We start from the raw sequence: 15982 nt of genomic DNA, 5'->3' as shown, positions 1-15982 counted from the left end.
AAGCATGGGCAGCAGTGGGAAGCTGCCCCCCTCCTCCACCTCACCCAAGCCCACAGTAGGCAGGCAGCAGGGCAGGTGGAAGCTGGGCTCTGGTCCACTACTGTGGGGGGCAGGGGTCCCTGGCCCCATAGCCCTGGCAGCTGGGGACTCCCTCCGGCAGGGCTGGAGGTGGCAGAGGGCCCAAGCAGGGCCTGGGAGGGGTGGAAGTAACAGGCTTTTCATTTTAAATCATGGGATTTTAAAAAAATAAAGATAACAAAATTGAGAATTCTTTTTGTCAGGGAATTGGCAATTATATACAATCAGGGAAAACCAGGATTCCTGCTGATAATTAAACCGGAGTGCTACAGCTGCAAAATCTGCACCAGTATTACTAGATGCTAACCTTGTACATTTTAGACCGTTAATATCTGGAAAGCCCAGTCATATCTGGGGAAATCTAATGGGAGGGGGAGAAGTGGTGGAGGGGGAGTGAGGAAAAAAAAAGAGTAGCATGTCATGCTTTATAATGAAGGCAGCAACGGGCAGGACCATGAGTTAGAAAATCCCATATCTGTCTAGTGCCCTCTGTGGCTCTGGAAGTCACTTAAACCTTTCTGCACCTCAGTTCCTGGACTCATGGGAGAACTGACACATTCATATATCATTGGGGAGTGTTGTAAGCTTGATTAATGCTGTAGCTGGCCTTCACTCTGACCTTTATGGAGGCATACATGATCTGGAACCCAAGAACTGTTCTGACCCTTCTCTTGTCCACCCTGTGCTGCTAACTCTCTAGCTGCAGGGGCAGAGCCTGCAGCCCCCTGCCATTTCTCTTCAGAGGCAGCGGAGGAAGGAACACTCACTGGAAAATACAAAACAGCTCCTATTACTCCAAGAAGCTGCTATAAATTGGTGCAGATCATGGACTACACAGAGGTGGTTTATACCCCTTTAACCCAGGCCTCAGCCAGACAGGGTGGGGGCTCCTCCTGTAAAGACTACAGTTAGTAGAAAGCATCAGACTGCCCACGAGTTAAACACAGATACCGTCTTTCATTTCCAAATTATTGTATTATGGGTCAAGCCTGGGAACACTACCCCACACAAATTATATCAGAACTCGGGGGTCCTGGTGCTGCTCTGGGAACTCTAATGATAAGGAAACATAAGCACTACGTACTCTACAAACAAGCCTTGTTCCAAGTCACACATGCTGCATATATGCACTGGAGAACTTACTTTTTTGCCTTCTCCTCTTTTGCCTCTCCGTCAGATCGTTTGGCTGATGCAGTACTTAGGGCAGCGATGTTTTTTTCCTCCCTCTCTTTTTCCAGTTTCTTGGACTTTTCCTTTCTCTCCAAATCGCGTTCATCTCTCTCCGGCTTTTTAAGTAGCTACGTACAAAATGCAAAATTTATTTTCTTAAAAAACACCTTGCAATCCTACACTGCTCTGCGTTTTAGTTCAACTTACAGTAGTTGAGCTATAATCTATGTCATGCAAGATGTATGCATTCCTGTAACTACCTACCCGTCACACTCCAGACTCACAGGTTGTGCTGTCTACAGAGGAAGTTGTGACCCAGCTGCACAATAGCATTTGTTTTCAATTTGAAGAAAAAGAAAAGTTCAAACCAGAAATCATACACACAACCAAGACCCAAGCTTCTATATGTTTTGGGAAAAAGGAAACACATGCTTAAGTCACACCAGGCAAACTCTTCATATTTATCAAGACACAGGAAATAACAAATATAGCATGAAGATCCTCAGTATATTTAAAATAAGCTCGAATGTTATGAAATTGGAATCACCAACAACTACTAAATTCTATTTTATTTTTAGGTTAATATAAGGCATACACTTTTAGAGATGCTGTAAGGCAGGTTCCATATGGGATGGGGGAGAAATTCTCTCTAATAATTCAACGTCCTATACCTTAATCTTTGGTTCATCTTTTGATTTGTCCCTTTCTTTCTCTGGAAATCTTTCTACTTTCTTCAATTTCTCTGCTTCTTTTCTTTTCCTTCTCTCCTCCTCTTTCCACTTTCTTCTTTCTTCTTCTCTTTGTCTTTTTCTTTCCAGTTCTCTCCTTCTCCTCTCCTCTCTCTTTTCTTCTCTCAGTCTCTGAAGTGGGAAAGAAAGGGAAATGGGATATGAAGTGAAAATTCCTTTTAAAATGTCCACAAAGTCTCCTGGCCAGAAATGATACAAAAATTCTTCAAAATATACCAATATAAAACCTGTATCTAATTCTTAAGAAATGGTAAACTTCAGTAACATTATTACCTAAAACTTGAAAAATTGTAGGGTCAAGGTTCGAGAGAAAGTAACTGATAAACTTGGATTTTAATCTGAAAGATCACCCATACCCTCTTATGACTTTCCCACCATTAAAAATTAAATACAAAATTACTGTAGGTTTCTAGGGGAAAAAAAAGAAAAGTCAGATATAAAACAGAATCTGGTTGGCCAGTCACACAGTTGCACTTAACTATGCATGGTATTTCACTGCAACCAAGACTGTTTTGGTAAGTCTAGTCATTCACAGCACAGTCTGAGGTGTTTAGCAATTTGAAAATGGCTTCTGAACACAGTTTAAAAGTTATAACAACTAACCGGGTCTCCCAAAATATTACAACCTATTTCCAAATAAAATCATCAGACTAAGAGCCTGTACCCACTACATTTTTTGCCTGCCAACAAGCTTGTACAGCAGAAGTAGGGCTATAGTTGGCCTACACACAGCACTGCCATCCATCTTGAACCCCCCAAAAAAACACTAATTTATGAAGACACCACTGTGCATACACAATTTCTGTAGAAGCAAGGAAGAAAAAAATTCTATATAGAAAAATCCTACCTGCTTATTTTTCAAGAAGTTCAGAAGAGGAGTTGTTCTTTTAGCTTAAAGGGAAAAAAAAAAAATCAAAAAAGTAAATACTGTGTCTTATCAAAAACCTTATATCTGTACACAGAACTATGAGGTAGATGAGAGACCTATCATTTTAAGCAGTCCAAGACTTCAATGATACTAACTCTAAAAAAAAAAAAAAGGAATACAGAATACTCAACATACAAGAGTTGCAAACTCAGGAAATACTGCACCATGTAGATCTTTCCATGCTATAGAAAGAGGTTCATGTCTACAAGATAGTAGTTTTCATACCTATTAGCTCTTTGTTTCTTGCTTCTATTTCCTCCAGTAGTGTTTCAGGAGTAGATGTTAATTTTTCATCATCTGCACTGTAACTTTCCAAAAACTTCTTATACTCTGGGTCTGGGGAGATAGATTGATGCGTCATAAAACACACATGCATGCCCTCTACTGGAAGTCTGCCATGGGCATTTTGCATTCTCTTTAACACAGTTCTTCAATGAACTACAGCCCCATATTTCTCTTTAGCCAAGTTAAATTGTACACTCTGAGACAGGGACCACACTGCCTCTTACGTTTAGTAAATTATGCAATTAATTGCAACACTAATGCAAAATTTCAACTTCTTTATACAGTATAACCTTATAAATCCAGCATCTTTGGGACTTATCACCTGTTGGAAATTTGAAAATTCAAGATTTTTTAAACATGGAAAGTGCATAACTTGGCACTGCCTGTCCGGCTGGACACAGGAAGGAAGCTTGCATGCGGTGGCTGCCGCTGCCATCCACTACCCTGTGTCGCCACTCCATATACGGCTGCTGCTACTCTCGCCCCCCACTGCTCCGCAACTGGCTGCAGGGGGTACACTGGTCAAAAAAGGTTGAAAACCCCCGATGTAGTGTATTTTTAAGAAGTGCTGGATTTTTGAAAAAACAAATTTGTGAGGTTATACTTTACCATGATTTCTGTATTAAGCTAACTTTGTTATTAGTTTATAGTGCACTAGCAGAAAAGCAGGCAACTGAGCTTGGAGAAACTTTTGGGACAAACACCACCTTTTCACTGCCTGCCTGCATAGTGTTTAATACAAAGGGATCATGACCTTTAATTGCAGCCATGAGGCACCACAGTAATACTTTTGAAGACATTTTGGAGAATTTTTTTTTCCACAAGTTACGTATCATACTTGTTAAGTTTAAAGTTTGCAAGCATTCTCTTGTGATGCTAATGTTACATAGTTAAATAATAATAATAATAATAATAATAATAATAATTCACATTTTTGCTGTAAGATGGTTCTGCCTCATGTATATCCAGCAGGTTATAAACACACACAAACAAACAACCCTAGCTGTTATACCATCGTCAATAGTCCCAGTTTTGGCATCCTTTTTCTTACTCTTCTTTTTTGCAGCTTTTTGAAATGGTGCAAATTCCACTATGGCAGCATATTCCTGACCTGTTATACATGGAAAAGAAAAAAACCCAGAAATAAAAACACACAATTACTTAAATATCTGCCACTATTTTACATTAGGATAGATACTTACAAGAAACAGGCAACCCTAGAACATCTAACTAGATATTTCATTTACAGACTATAAACAGAATACATTGAAAAACAGCATTAAATGAATGCTAAATTTGCAAAGCCTAGCACTCAGAAGTTCAGAAGTTTTAGTAGTAAGGATGCCCATTAAATTTTATATTTATGCATTATGGTCATGCCCCATTTTCCCCTGTACACTCCCCCTACTTCATTCATTGTGTGAATAGAAGGTGATATTTTAAAAGTAACGGTGGAGAAAAAAAAAAATCCCTAATCTTGATAATATCCATGCATAATAGCCCAAATCTTCTTTTTTCAAGGTTTCTTCTGAATGGCAAGCATATTAAGTTGCATAGATTCAGTATATTACTGCATAAAGATTACATGAATTCCTGGGGTTCAAAGCCACAGAAAATATATGCATTTCAAAAGTGATGCTTGGACTTATGAAAGGACTAAAGCATGATAATTAAGCTTTCATTTACTGCAGGGTAAGAGTGACCAGGCAGGTAAGGGCTGTAAAGGAAATGATACAAAGTAAATAATCTCTTTCCTCTTTTACCTCAGCATAACTATGTTTCACCTAATGCCATTGATAAACAAGTCAAAAGATACTAAGTATATAACCACATTTTGAGTACTTGCCTTTGTGATCAACAAAAACATAACCATCAAAACGATCCCTGAATAGTACTATGTCTTCTTGGTTTTTAAAGTTGATGTATGCTCGGGAAAACATGTGAGGATACAAACTGCAAGAGACAAGAACAAGCAACATGAGGGGAAACTAAGCTGGATAGAATTGCTGATTAGTCTAATTATATGAAAACAAAACAACCCTCCCACCTCAAACCCAAACTTTATGCACCTGGAATCATTGGCAAAGAATTCAAAATAGTCATGTTCAGGCAGAGGCTGAAGATGTTCCTCGAGCTGCTCCTTGGTCAGACTGGGAGGCAAGCGCCGAATTACAACCTGACCCAGGGATGCCAGGGAGGGGGCGGTGAGGGTGGGAAGAGAGAGAAACAAAAGAGACAGGGTAAGAAGATAATGCCATCTCCCCTCCGTTTCCACTGAGCTCATTACCCAAGATGTTGCACGATAACAAAACCGTGGTCCACACAAGGCATGGGGGAAATGCCCTGCAGCAGCAGCCTCAGGCAACGTCCATAACTGAGGCCCCTGCCACAAATTAGATCATAAGAACTGCCATTTCCTGGACCAGACCATAGGTCCCTCTTGCCCAGTCTCCTGTGTCACACCCATTAGTGACCTCACTCTTCTGGCAGGCTTATAAGACTTGGTGGGCCTAGGCCGGGGCAGGCAATGTCTGGCTTGTGGGCCAGACCCAGCAGTGGACTCCATTTCCCAGCAGCCCCTGCCCACATGGCTGGGGCCGGTCTCCATAGAGACTCCAGCTGCTGACTATGATAGTGCAAGGCTGAGGTTGCCATGGAGACTGGCCCCAGCTGAGCTGGCAGGGCATGTGGCATGGCAGAGCAGGGCAAGGGGCTGCTCTGGAGCTGCTGGGATCTTGCAGTGGGGGGCAGCTCAGTCTGGGGCCAGCTGCCACCCACACGCTCCAGGCAGGGGCATGCAGGCAGTGGATACCGGCTCTGTCCTGGCTCCTTGCACCGGTGACAGCCCCGTCCAGAGCCGGGGCAGAGCCACAACCTGCTGCCTGCACACCCCTGCCCAGAGCATGCAGATGGCACATCGCAGCTTTGCCCTGGCCCCAGACCAAGCTACCCTGGCCACAAGATCCCAGCGGCTCCAGAGCAGCCCCCTGCCCTGCCCTGCTGTGCACCCTGCCAGTGCAGCTGAGGCTGGTCTCCATGGCAACCCCAGCCCCGTCCTATCACAGTTGCTAGGGGCCTCCATAGGGACCGGTCCCAGCCACGTGAGCAGGGGCTGCTGGGAAACAGAGCCCAGCTGCTGGCCAGATCCACCATGTTACCCATCCCTGCCCTAGGCTCGTGCCCAACAGCACAGCAAATAGGCCTGCGTCACACCAGGGCAGAGAGCGGATGCTGAAAGGCAGAGCAGTGCTGAAAGGCACTGCTCCTCTTGCGCACAGCTGCCGGCAGTGGGGGTCGAGGAAGTTCTGGCTCAGAAGCCAGGACCTTCGCACCTGCGCTCAACCGCTACATTACGCAAGTCCCCAGGGAAGCATGCAATGAATGCAGCCCGGCCACACACACTGTGCAGCCCCCTGGCAAAAGCATGCGATAAACGGCGACCACGTTCCCCAATGACACGTGCAACAAACACAGCCCGGCCATGTACGTCACACAATTCTTCAGCAAAGCGTGTGATAAACACAGCCCGGCAGCATACGCCATGCAATTCTTCAGTGAATCGCGCTATATACGCAGCCCGGCCGCACTCATGACGCAATTCCCCAGTGAAGCGCGCGATAACCGAGGCCGGTGACACGCCATCAAGCCCCCCAGCTGCAGGCAGAGCCGCCCGGTTGCGGAGCGGCCCCTGGGGGCGGGCGACGAGGCCGCGGTCCCGGCCGCACCTTGCTGAGCGTCTCCTTCTTCTCCTTGGGCCGCTCGGCGTCGGGCGCGGGGGGTGGTGCGGGGGGCAGCGCAGGGACCCCACGCTTCTCCTTAGGCCTAGTGTTCTCCTTGTCCTCCTTCATCGCGCCGGTCCGGCCACGCCCCCGCGCGCCCATTGGCCGCCGCCGCTCTCGCGAGATTCCCCGAGGGAGGAGTCCCGGCATGCAGCGCGACGCTGCCGCCCGGCGGAGCCAATCGGGCCGCCCCGCGCGGGGCCTGCTGGGTCGCGCGGTGCATGGTGGGGTGGCGGTGGCTGTGCCGGTGACGGGCGCGGCGCAGCGATGTGGTACGAGATCTTGCCCTTCGTGGGCATGACGTGGCTCTGCCTGGTGACGCCCGGCGTCTCGCTCATCTACTTCTACCGCTACACCAATGGCGGCAAGGTGGGGCTGGGGCTGGGGCTGGGGCTGGAGGCGGGCCTGGGCCTAGGCGGGAGGTACGGCTCACTCCTGTCCTCTGCGTGCACAGGAGAAGAGGCTGGCACGGGTCCCCTTCGAGTGGACGCTGATGGAGCGGGACCGCTATGTGTCAGGTGTGAACATGTACCACCGCAGCAAGGCAAGTGCTCCACATCACCCCTGCCTGCTGCAGGGCTGCTTCTTCGCCCTCCCCCTTTAGGTCCTTTCAGAACTGTCCCTTGGAGCAAGCGCGCGGCGTGTGCAGACCTGTGGGGGGGCTTAGTCAGGGAGGATCCCTCCTGGAGCAGGGGCCTGGGCTACACGAACCAGCCCAACTTGCACACGGTCCCATGGATTTAGTGGAATTTGGTGATTTGAGTAAAAGTAGCAATTGGGTGTGCAGGGAAGGGGGGCGGGATGTGCCATTGGGAGGCTTCACGTATTTTCTTCTGTTTTGCAGGGGTTGGAGAACATAGACTAAGAAATGAGCTTCTTGGCAGAAGAACCATAAAATGCAGTATCGTTCTAATAAATATGCACGTCTACATGAGGCGGTGTGTTTTATATGTTGTACATAAACCTATGGGCAGGAATCAGTCTTTGCGCTTGTGGCCATGATGTTTTCAAAAGAGGAAGCGGAAGTATCGCATCTGTTTGTAAGCCTTGTGGAATAGGTGCGCAAGGTCTTACGGAAGAAAAGGATGTGCTGTGGAGAGAGACTACGGAGTTCGTATTGTAAATGTTCTTCTAGCTGATGACTCTTTCAGGAGGAGACTAAGACAGTCACCTTGCTGGGGTCACCTGACCCCAGTTGTCTTTCCTGCTTGGTGCAGGGGGCTGGACCCAATGATCTTCTGAGGTCTCTTCCAGCCTTACAGTCTGTCTATGACATGCTTGCCACACGTTAGTGGAGCATAAGATTGCTAAGAAAGAGATATAGGCATAAACTAACTAATTCTCTTCTGCTACAGTTTTAACAGGCTATTAAACCAACGTTAACTGACCCCCCCCCCAAAAAAAAAACAAGCTTTGTTGATGCTGCAATGCTGATAAAAGCCAGGAGTTTTGACTTGTAACAAGTATTGGCTTCTGATTTGTACATTAATTGCCAAGTATGAACTAAGCAATTGTAGGTCCTCCATATTGAAAAGGAGAAGTTGGCATGAATGCATCCTGCAGCAGTGAAGGCATTGCTTGTTTTAGTTGAATAAATGAAATGATTACACCTCTGAGAAATTCTGAAAATCCTTACTTACTAATATGAATGTATTACTAGCCTGCACAAAACTGAGGAACAAAAGTGGGAGTATAGCATAGTCTAGGTCAGGGGGCAGCAACGTCTTTGGCCATAACGCTAAAAACACCCCACTCCAGACCCATGCCTCAAGTTGGCGTGCCAGTGGCAAACTATGGGGGAGGTGCAAGGAGCCCAATCCTTATTGCTGGCAGTGGCTGCATGTGTACCTCCAGGCAGACAGCAGAGGAGCGGCCAGGGTTACGCTGCCTGGCCTCTTCCCCACCCTGTGCCCCTAGGTATGTGTGCAGTTGCCATCAGCATGGAGCCAGTGCTGGTGCTCTGGAGCCTAGCACAGCTGTTTGCAAACTGCTGCCTACTGCAGCTGCCCAGAGCCCAGGCTGGAGGAGGGCTGCAACCAACTGCACTGGGCTCCATGGCAGTGGCTGGTGCCCATGCACCTCCAGGCAAGTGGCAGAGCCCTGGGCTCTAGGCAGCTGCAGCAGCTGGTGGGCAGGCTACAAACAGCTACACTGGGTTGTGGGGCACCATCACTAGTGTTGGAAGGGCCATGATTATGCTGCCCCAGGCCCCTCCCCCAGTATCTGCCTTGAGGTTTGTGCGCACCCTCCACAGAGGCTGCCCAGGGCTCCAGAGCCCAGTGCAGCTGTTTGCAGCCTCCTGGCTGCAAGCAGTTCAGGCTCCATGGTCAGCTGCAGATGCACAGAGCCTGGGCTGGCTGTGGCATGCCCAGCAAAATGGCCTCACATACCATGCTCTGGCACATGTGCCAGGGGTTGGTGACCCCTGATCTAGGCAATACAGCTGATGTTTATTTGTCTTATTACAACAGGTATCTTCCTGCATTACATCTCTAATATGTCTTGTTTCACGCCCCTTTTTTTAAACAAAACATACAGCAGTGTAGTGATACTCTTAGCATTCATCTGCTCAGACACACATACTCTGCTCAAAGACAAAAAGTGGTGATCTTGTAACATTTATTATTCTCAGTTAGAATTAAGTTAAAAATCACTCTAATGATTTTATTTCTTAGCAAGCCTGATTCCTGGATGCTTGGAAATTTCACTAGGGCTTCTTGCCACTCTACCTTAACCGTAGATCTAGTTTACACACTGGTTAAGTATTGTTATAATTATTTTGGTGGTGGGTTTAACCAACACAGTTAAACTTATTCTTTCACATAGCACTATGATGTTCCTAGGGTGAACATGGAGAAAGTTAAACAAGTCCGCATTAGGAGATTCTATAATAGAGCTTTGGTACAACTTTTACATGTAGCTGAGGCCTTAAAAAGTGTATTTATTATAGATGCAATTAAAATTAGCTACCAATAACAGTGACAGTCCTTAGCTGTTGGAGATATACTCTTAATTTCCATGGGTTACTAAATGCAGCTAAGCAAAAGCAGCAGGTGGAAAAGTAACATCACAGTGGTAGCTGTCCATGTAAACTTCTCACTGCCACACATAGCTGTAGGATCTGTACGTTGGAGAAGAAACGGAAATTGACTTCAATTTATAACTAGTTTTGGATATATAATTGGGGAGACAATGGCAAAGCAATTAATATGGACCTTTAGGGAGGATTTTTTCTTTTCCTGTTAATCCCAAGTTGCTTCTCAGTCAGTAATCCCTGCATTTCCTCTGGCAAAGTAAGCAAGCAGTGGACAGAACACAATGAACTTTGAATTATCCTTTGCATTCACAAGATATTTTTTGCAAAGAATGGTGATGCAGGTATGGGCACCTAAGACACGGGTGGAACCAAAGAAAGTTTGTGTGACTTGTTGTAGATCAGGGGTTCACAAGCTGTGGTACACATACCCATGGGGGTATGCAAGACACCTTGGGGGAGGGGCGTAATGGCAGTTTTAATTTTCATTGTAATAATAACTGACATTTTAAGGGGTTAAAATATAAAACATACTGGTGGGGGTACCTGGGCAGCTGGTAAATCTGGAAAGGGGTACACAGTAAGAAAAAGTTTGGGAACCTCTGTCGTAGAACAATATGGCCAAGAGATTAAAATGCATCATTTAGCCTTCAGCATGGCTATGAAAGTTTTCTGACTAGCCAGAAACAAAAGTGGGCTGCTGTTCTGTTGAGTTGGGGATATACCTGTGGTATATAACATTGGTGGGAGTTGATGCAAAAATTTCCCTTTCAATCCCTATCAGTTGGACCTAGAGAGTTGCCTCTTAATGTGGTAACTAATCTGTTTGTTTTTTGTATCCAAAACTCACATTTGCTCAGTATCAGTGGCAACTCAATAACAAGTGGATCACGCTCTCTCAGGATACCTGGAATGTTACACAGAGGTCTGGATATCATGCTAATACAACTGGAAGGATATTGGGGGCAGAAGTATATAGGTCAGGAAGAGGAATAAAAATAGCTAAGTACATACAGCTTGACTATGAGGTAATGAAGGGGAGGGCATGATTAAAACAAATTCAAAGAAGACATGCACATAGAAGACTAGTATCCCCTATATTTCTGATACACCAGTGCTACTTAATGCCTATATAATTCCCTTTTGTGGTAATGGACATTTGCCCTACATTGTAATGACACATTCAGTAATTACTCACCTCTCCATAGTACTTTGGATTTGATATTGAGCCAATAGATTTCACGAGAGTGTGCCACAGTTGCTCTGTTCAAAAGGAAAAAGCATAAAGCAATGACTACAAAGGGGAAGACCCCTCCCCAGCATTACAAAAATATTCCTATAGTTATTGGAGATGCTGTGTAGCATCCTGTGTTTCATTATAAATTCATTAGCAAGTAGTAGCATATGCCTAACCTCATAGGAAAATAAATCCACTCCATTGCACGTGTACAGAAAGGAGCTGTCAGTCTGATAGCTAAAGATTTTTCTTTCCCCAGAAGAGGGCAGGATACAATTTTTTTCCAGGAGCTTTTGCTGTTTACTCTAGCAGTATAGCAGTTTCTTTTACTTCAGTCTCTGTTGTAACTCTCAGGGAATTAATCAGTCTTAGTCATGTACAGCTGTTGCTTTTCTGGGGACCCCATTGCTAATTGTTCCTCTAGTGTGTCATAGGTGGAATTTTCAAAAGCACCTAAATGACTGGGGTGCAGAAGCCCCTGGAAATTAATGGAATTTGTCCCCTGGAATCATTTAGGTGCTTTTGAAAATCCTACTTTAATGTGGTCATAAAAGGTGCAGATGTTGGTACCGTACAGATACAGAAAGGGGAAAAAATATGCTTGAGCTGTGTGCCTGAGGGGGAGGGGACTGTGCAGGAGGGGGAATAACAGAAAAGCCACTTACATGAATGCAATGAGTGGAGGGCAGCCTGAGCTTGGGGGTAGCCAAGTGTATGTGGTCAGGCTTGTTTTTAATTCCATGTTAGAATGAGTGACTGCTCCTTGTGGGTTCCCGGAGCACTGCCAAGAAAGGGAAATCCATCAGTGCGCTGTTTACACCACGCATAGAAAACCCTGTCCCACAATTTACCTGCTCTTACAGTTTGCATGTGAAAAATCTGAGTTTTGGCCATTATCCATAACCTCCCCTGCCCTCACAGAAGCCCAGGAAACAGACCTGCAACACAACATGTCCAACTGCTCCCACTATGCTCAAGCTGTGTCAGTGGGGATCCCTTCATCCCAGAACACTGACACTGGGGAGATCAGAGAGCAACCACACCCCACAGGTATACAGGTGTAGAGGCCATTGTGATTTCAGCACGCAGTGGGTGCATCTACACGTGATGCTACATCACCGTAGCAACATGATACAGCTACATAGATAGCGTCTGCGGGTAAGAACCGTGACACTACAGGTACATTGCTGTAGCTACATGCCTTATTATAGAATGTTGCTATGGCAACATAGCAGGTAAAAATAACCTTGCGCCACATGCACAGTGCAGTACAGGCTGTTACTGCACCATCATTTAGCACTTCCAAATGTACTAAAATGACAATGTAGTAACAAAGGCACCAGAGGGACACGTGTAGATGCACCCAGTCAGTCAGCCAGCCAGCATGTGCATAATCACCAAGCCATGTGATAGTGTCCTTAGTGGCCATGTGCAATTCCTGTAGTCTGCTACAGGACAGCAAACAGTGTGAAGCTAGGACACCCAGCCCCATCAACGCCACCTAGCAATGGAGAGGGCATACTCTTGGCAGTCCTCCCAGTTATGGCTGCTTATACTCAGCTGCAGGAGAGGGGAGAGTTACTCAGGTTGTCCTACAGCTGTGTGGATTCTCCTGCCTTTGGGGGCAGAGCAGACCACTTGCTGTGGAGTGTAGCTCCAACCAGACCATCTCACACAGCTGAGTGCCCAGTCTAGCTCTGTGGGTCTCTGGCCTTTATAGACGGACTCCTCCTTGGTGGAGGAGATGCTTCTAGCTCACCTGTAAGAACCGGGTGTTATTAGGGGGGGCTCTGCCAAGTGCCAAGTGCAGCAGTGGAGCCAAACATGCGAGCCTCCAACAGCAGGCCTCGGTACTCCGGCCCCAGAACCTGCACTGGGGACAGGAAACGCATCTGCTGCATGTTAGTTGTTCAGAGGGATGCCACTTTCTCCAGTGTTAATTAGCTATGAGTCCCCACTTAAATACACCAGCTCTGTCTGCAAACATATCCCTGAGGTGCTGGTGTTGGTTTGGGACTTTGGAGCCCCTTGTTCAATTCCCTACTTTGCAACTGATGTCCTGTATGGCTCTGGGCATGTCACTTCATCTCCCTGTGCCTCATCTTCCCATTCTGCAAGAGGGGATGATATCACTTCCCTAGCTTACAGGCAGACTGCAGAGGCTGTATTGGTTTCTTTACAGTGGTAACAGGAGCCCTTAAAATCCCTTAGAGAGAACTATTTAATTTAAGTGTAACCAGACTGCAGAGACAACTCTGCCTAGGTATAACAGTGGGTGGGTTATAAACAGGGAAAGGGTTCTCAGCTGCTTCTCCACTGGGTGCTAGTCCTGGGGCTTCTGAGCAGCTACCCAAGACTTTCTCTCCTTTCATGCCTTAAATTCCATGCCCTGGGAGAAGCGTTGCTCTGAGGAGACAAGACCAAGGGTTGCAAGAGACCCGAAGGAAAGGGACTGGTAAGAAAAGTGCAGGTGGGATGCAGCAGGACTGTTGTGGGGGCAGAGGGAGTCAGAGAGAGAATGCTAGTTGTGAAGAAAGGGATGAGAGACTGAGGCAGGAGGGAAAGCAAGCATATGCTCTACAGTATCCTAGACAAGCAACTCCACATAGACTTGCAGGATGAGTATGGGGCAGATGGCTTCAGAGTCGGGACCCCTGGCTTCCACTCCCAGTCCTGCCACTGACTTCTATTGCCTCCAGTCCTCACCCAGCCACCAGCCTTTTCACAGAGAACCAGTGGGTGTTAACAACTTCTGATTACTGCTCCCTTGTACAGCTGTGCCAAGAGGTGACAACCCTGCATCAGTGTTTGATTTCTGAGCTGCCTGGTACCTGTTAAAGGTCCCTTCTGATTTGTATATGGACCTAACCCTGCAAGAGGCTTTCCTCTAGACATCACAGATTCACCTGATTTTTTTTCACTAGATTGTCAACACAGCAATAGCACAGTGAGGCCTGCACATGCTGAAACCAGCTGTTACATCGTGGCTTACTTAGTTTGCAATCCAGAGATGCTTTCCTTTTCTTCAAGCTTGCTTTGTGAGGCTTTCCCCCACACATCGTTCTCAAGTTTGCCTGCTGCTTGTCGCCCATTTTACTATGTTCTCAAAAGCATTCAACAAATAGAAATTCTCCAGTTCAGGGAGAAAACAGGATGGGAGGGAGGCCAATAAAAGTCCCCTTGTCCTGTGACATAAAGCAGCATGGAAAAGGCAGGGGACTACAACCAAGTCACCAATCGTAAGGCACATCACAAATCCAGCTAAGAAGTCTGAACCACATTACCAGTAATTGGCTGTCCGTTGGTGAAGGAGTGTGCCCACACCTGCAATTCATAGGGGGCGGGATGTGGCCGGGAGTGGACCCCCAAGTGAATAGGCTTCATTGTCTTGCAGGCTGATGCTGGGGCTCCTGTTGGAAATGCAACACAGGGAAAAGCTGTGGTCCAAAAGATGAGAGTGCTGAGGAGAAGCAAAGGAGTCCAGAGAGCCATGGCTGAGGGGGGTTGCCTCTCTCCTTTGACACAAAACTGAATCCTCTGAGAGTAGAAACACTTAAGGCAGGGGCAAGAGGAGGACGGCTCTGCCTGAGTCACTTACCCATGACCGATTCATTTTCTGTCCTTGGCTTTGAATGTTCTTCACGCACATGCCTAATAAACACAGGCTGGGGTCAATGGTTTCTAGCAATTACCAATCTGAAGAAGGGATCTTTTGGGATAACTTAAAGGCATTTGCTTTCACTGCCTGCTTTAAGGCACATGTCTTGCACCACCTCTTTACAGAAAGGTCTCCAAGCCTTGCTCTGTAAGAGCTGTTTCCCCATGAGTCAGATTCTGGGGTGGTCAGGGCAGGGCCCAAAGGTATTTAGGCACTGAACTCAGCCCCTGCTTTTTAAGGGTTTTGTAAAGCACTGGTGACAAAGAATTTGTTCCTTCTTAATAAATGACTCAAACCTGTAAGACCTAACCTCCCCAGAAAGCTAGGTTCTAATCCAGGGGTGGGCAAAATGCAGCCTGCAGGCCAGATGCAGCCTGCCAGGCCATTCTATCTGGTCCGCGGGGCCCCTAAAAAATTTAGAAAATTAATATTAATCTGCCCCTGGCTGCCTGTCATGCAGCCCTCGATAACTTGCCAAAACTCAGTAAGCGGTCCTCTGCCCAAAATAATTGCCTGTCCCTGATCTAATCCAAACTTCACACAGCTGGACGTTCTCTCCTGAGCATTGGTTGGGGACGGTGAGGAGTTCCCTCAGCAGCATTGGTGCTGGGTTTGAAAATAAATTCAAAACTTAGCCCAAGCTCCTCTCTAGAAGACGACCCAGGCCTTCTCTGCTGCTTTTGCTTCCCAGTCTCTCACTCCTTCATGTGTTCTGGCTTTGCTCTCCTAACTTGTCTGGTAGCTTTGCTATAAATGGCCACTGAGGCAGTTATAAGATAGAAATAATTCTCAGTCACTCTTAGCCTGGGCTGTATTCCGATCTTTATCAGCATCTGAAGTGAGTTTCAGTCCACAAAGTGTGTGTGTCTCTCTCTCTCTCTCTCTCTCTCTCTCTCTCTCACACACACACACACACACACACACACACACACACACACACACACGTTAGGCTATAAAGTGCAGACCTCCCCTGTGGCGGGTGCAGAGATCCCACCTCAGGAACACAGCTGGGTATTCGTATCCCTCTGCTGTTTCCACCATGTGAGGTGGGCCAGTAGGGGGTG

General features: G+C 46.6%; 3 protein-coding genes across 4 annotated transcripts in view; 1 reads left to right on the top strand and 2 right to left on the bottom strand.

The window, feature by feature from the left end:
• Positions 1-7086, bottom strand: part of UPF3B (UPF3 regulator of nonsense transcripts homolog B (yeast)) — a 14664-nt gene extending 7578 nt beyond the window's left edge. The window contains exons 1-8 of one of the 2 annotated variants that reach the window (XM_019521593.1): positions 6936-7086; positions 5280-5386; positions 5057-5163; positions 4223-4321; positions 3151-3261; positions 2845-2888; positions 1920-2108; positions 1222-1364 (exon numbers count right to left, since the gene is read on the bottom strand). In XM_019521593.1, the coding sequence (XP_019377138.1) occupies positions 1222-1364; positions 1920-2108; positions 2845-2888; positions 3151-3261; positions 4223-4321; positions 5057-5163; positions 5280-5386; positions 6936-7058 (923 nt within the window). In that variant the 5' untranslated portion in view covers positions 7059-7086. Of the gene's footprint in view, positions 1-1221; positions 1377-1919; positions 2109-2844; positions 2889-3150; positions 3262-4222; positions 4322-5056; positions 5164-5279; positions 5387-6935 lie in introns of both variants that reach the window. The other variant, XM_019521592.1, reaches the window with a different exon arrangement.
• Positions 7087-7158: 72 nt separating this feature from the next.
• NDUFA1 (NADH:ubiquinone oxidoreductase subunit A1) lies at positions 7159-7923 on the top strand. Its single transcript, XM_019521604.1, has 3 exons — positions 7159-7358; positions 7444-7533; positions 7834-7923. The coding sequence occupies exons 1-3, from the start codon at positions 7257-7259 to the stop codon at positions 7852-7854; spliced, it is 213 nt and encodes a 70-aa protein (XP_019377149.1). The 5' UTR covers positions 7159-7256; the 3' UTR covers positions 7855-7923.
• Positions 7924-9804: 1881 nt separating this feature from the next.
• Positions 9805-15296, bottom strand: LOC109300778 (putative defense protein 3). The gene is given in 6 exon segments (XM_019521598.1): positions 9805-10110; positions 11222-11286; positions 11926-12041; positions 13020-13046; positions 13048-13133; positions 14545-15296. Coding segments are annotated over 6 exon segments (597 nt in total). The 5' UTR covers positions 14753-15296; the 3' UTR covers positions 9805-10015.
• Between the last annotated feature and the right edge of the window lie 686 nt (positions 15297-15982).

The sequence above is a fragment of the Gavialis gangeticus genome, unplaced genomic scaffold (genome assembly GCF_001723915.1).
Source record: "Gavialis gangeticus isolate Ggan-Ray unplaced genomic scaffold, GavGan_comp1, whole genome shotgun sequence".
NCBI classification, from domain to species: Eukaryota; Metazoa; Chordata; order Crocodylia; family Gavialidae; genus Gavialis; species Gavialis gangeticus.
Note: the sequence above shows the minus strand (reverse complement) of the source record. Positions and strands in the feature narration are given on the sequence as shown.

Excerpts from the sequence above, each read along its gene's own strand:
- NDUFA1 (XM_019521604.1), top strand. The coding sequence starts at position 7,257 with ATGTGGTACGAGATCTTGCCCTTCGTGGGCATGACGTGGCTCTGCCTG. Across the intron at positions 7,359-7,443 it reads GCTACACCAATGGCGGCAAG|GAGAAGAGGCTGGCACGGGT; the intron begins GTGGGGCTGGGG and ends CTGCGTGCACAG. Across the intron at positions 7,534-7,833 it reads ACATGTACCACCGCAGCAAG|GGGTTGGAGAACATAGACTA; the intron begins GCAAGTGCTCCA and ends TCTGTTTTGCAG.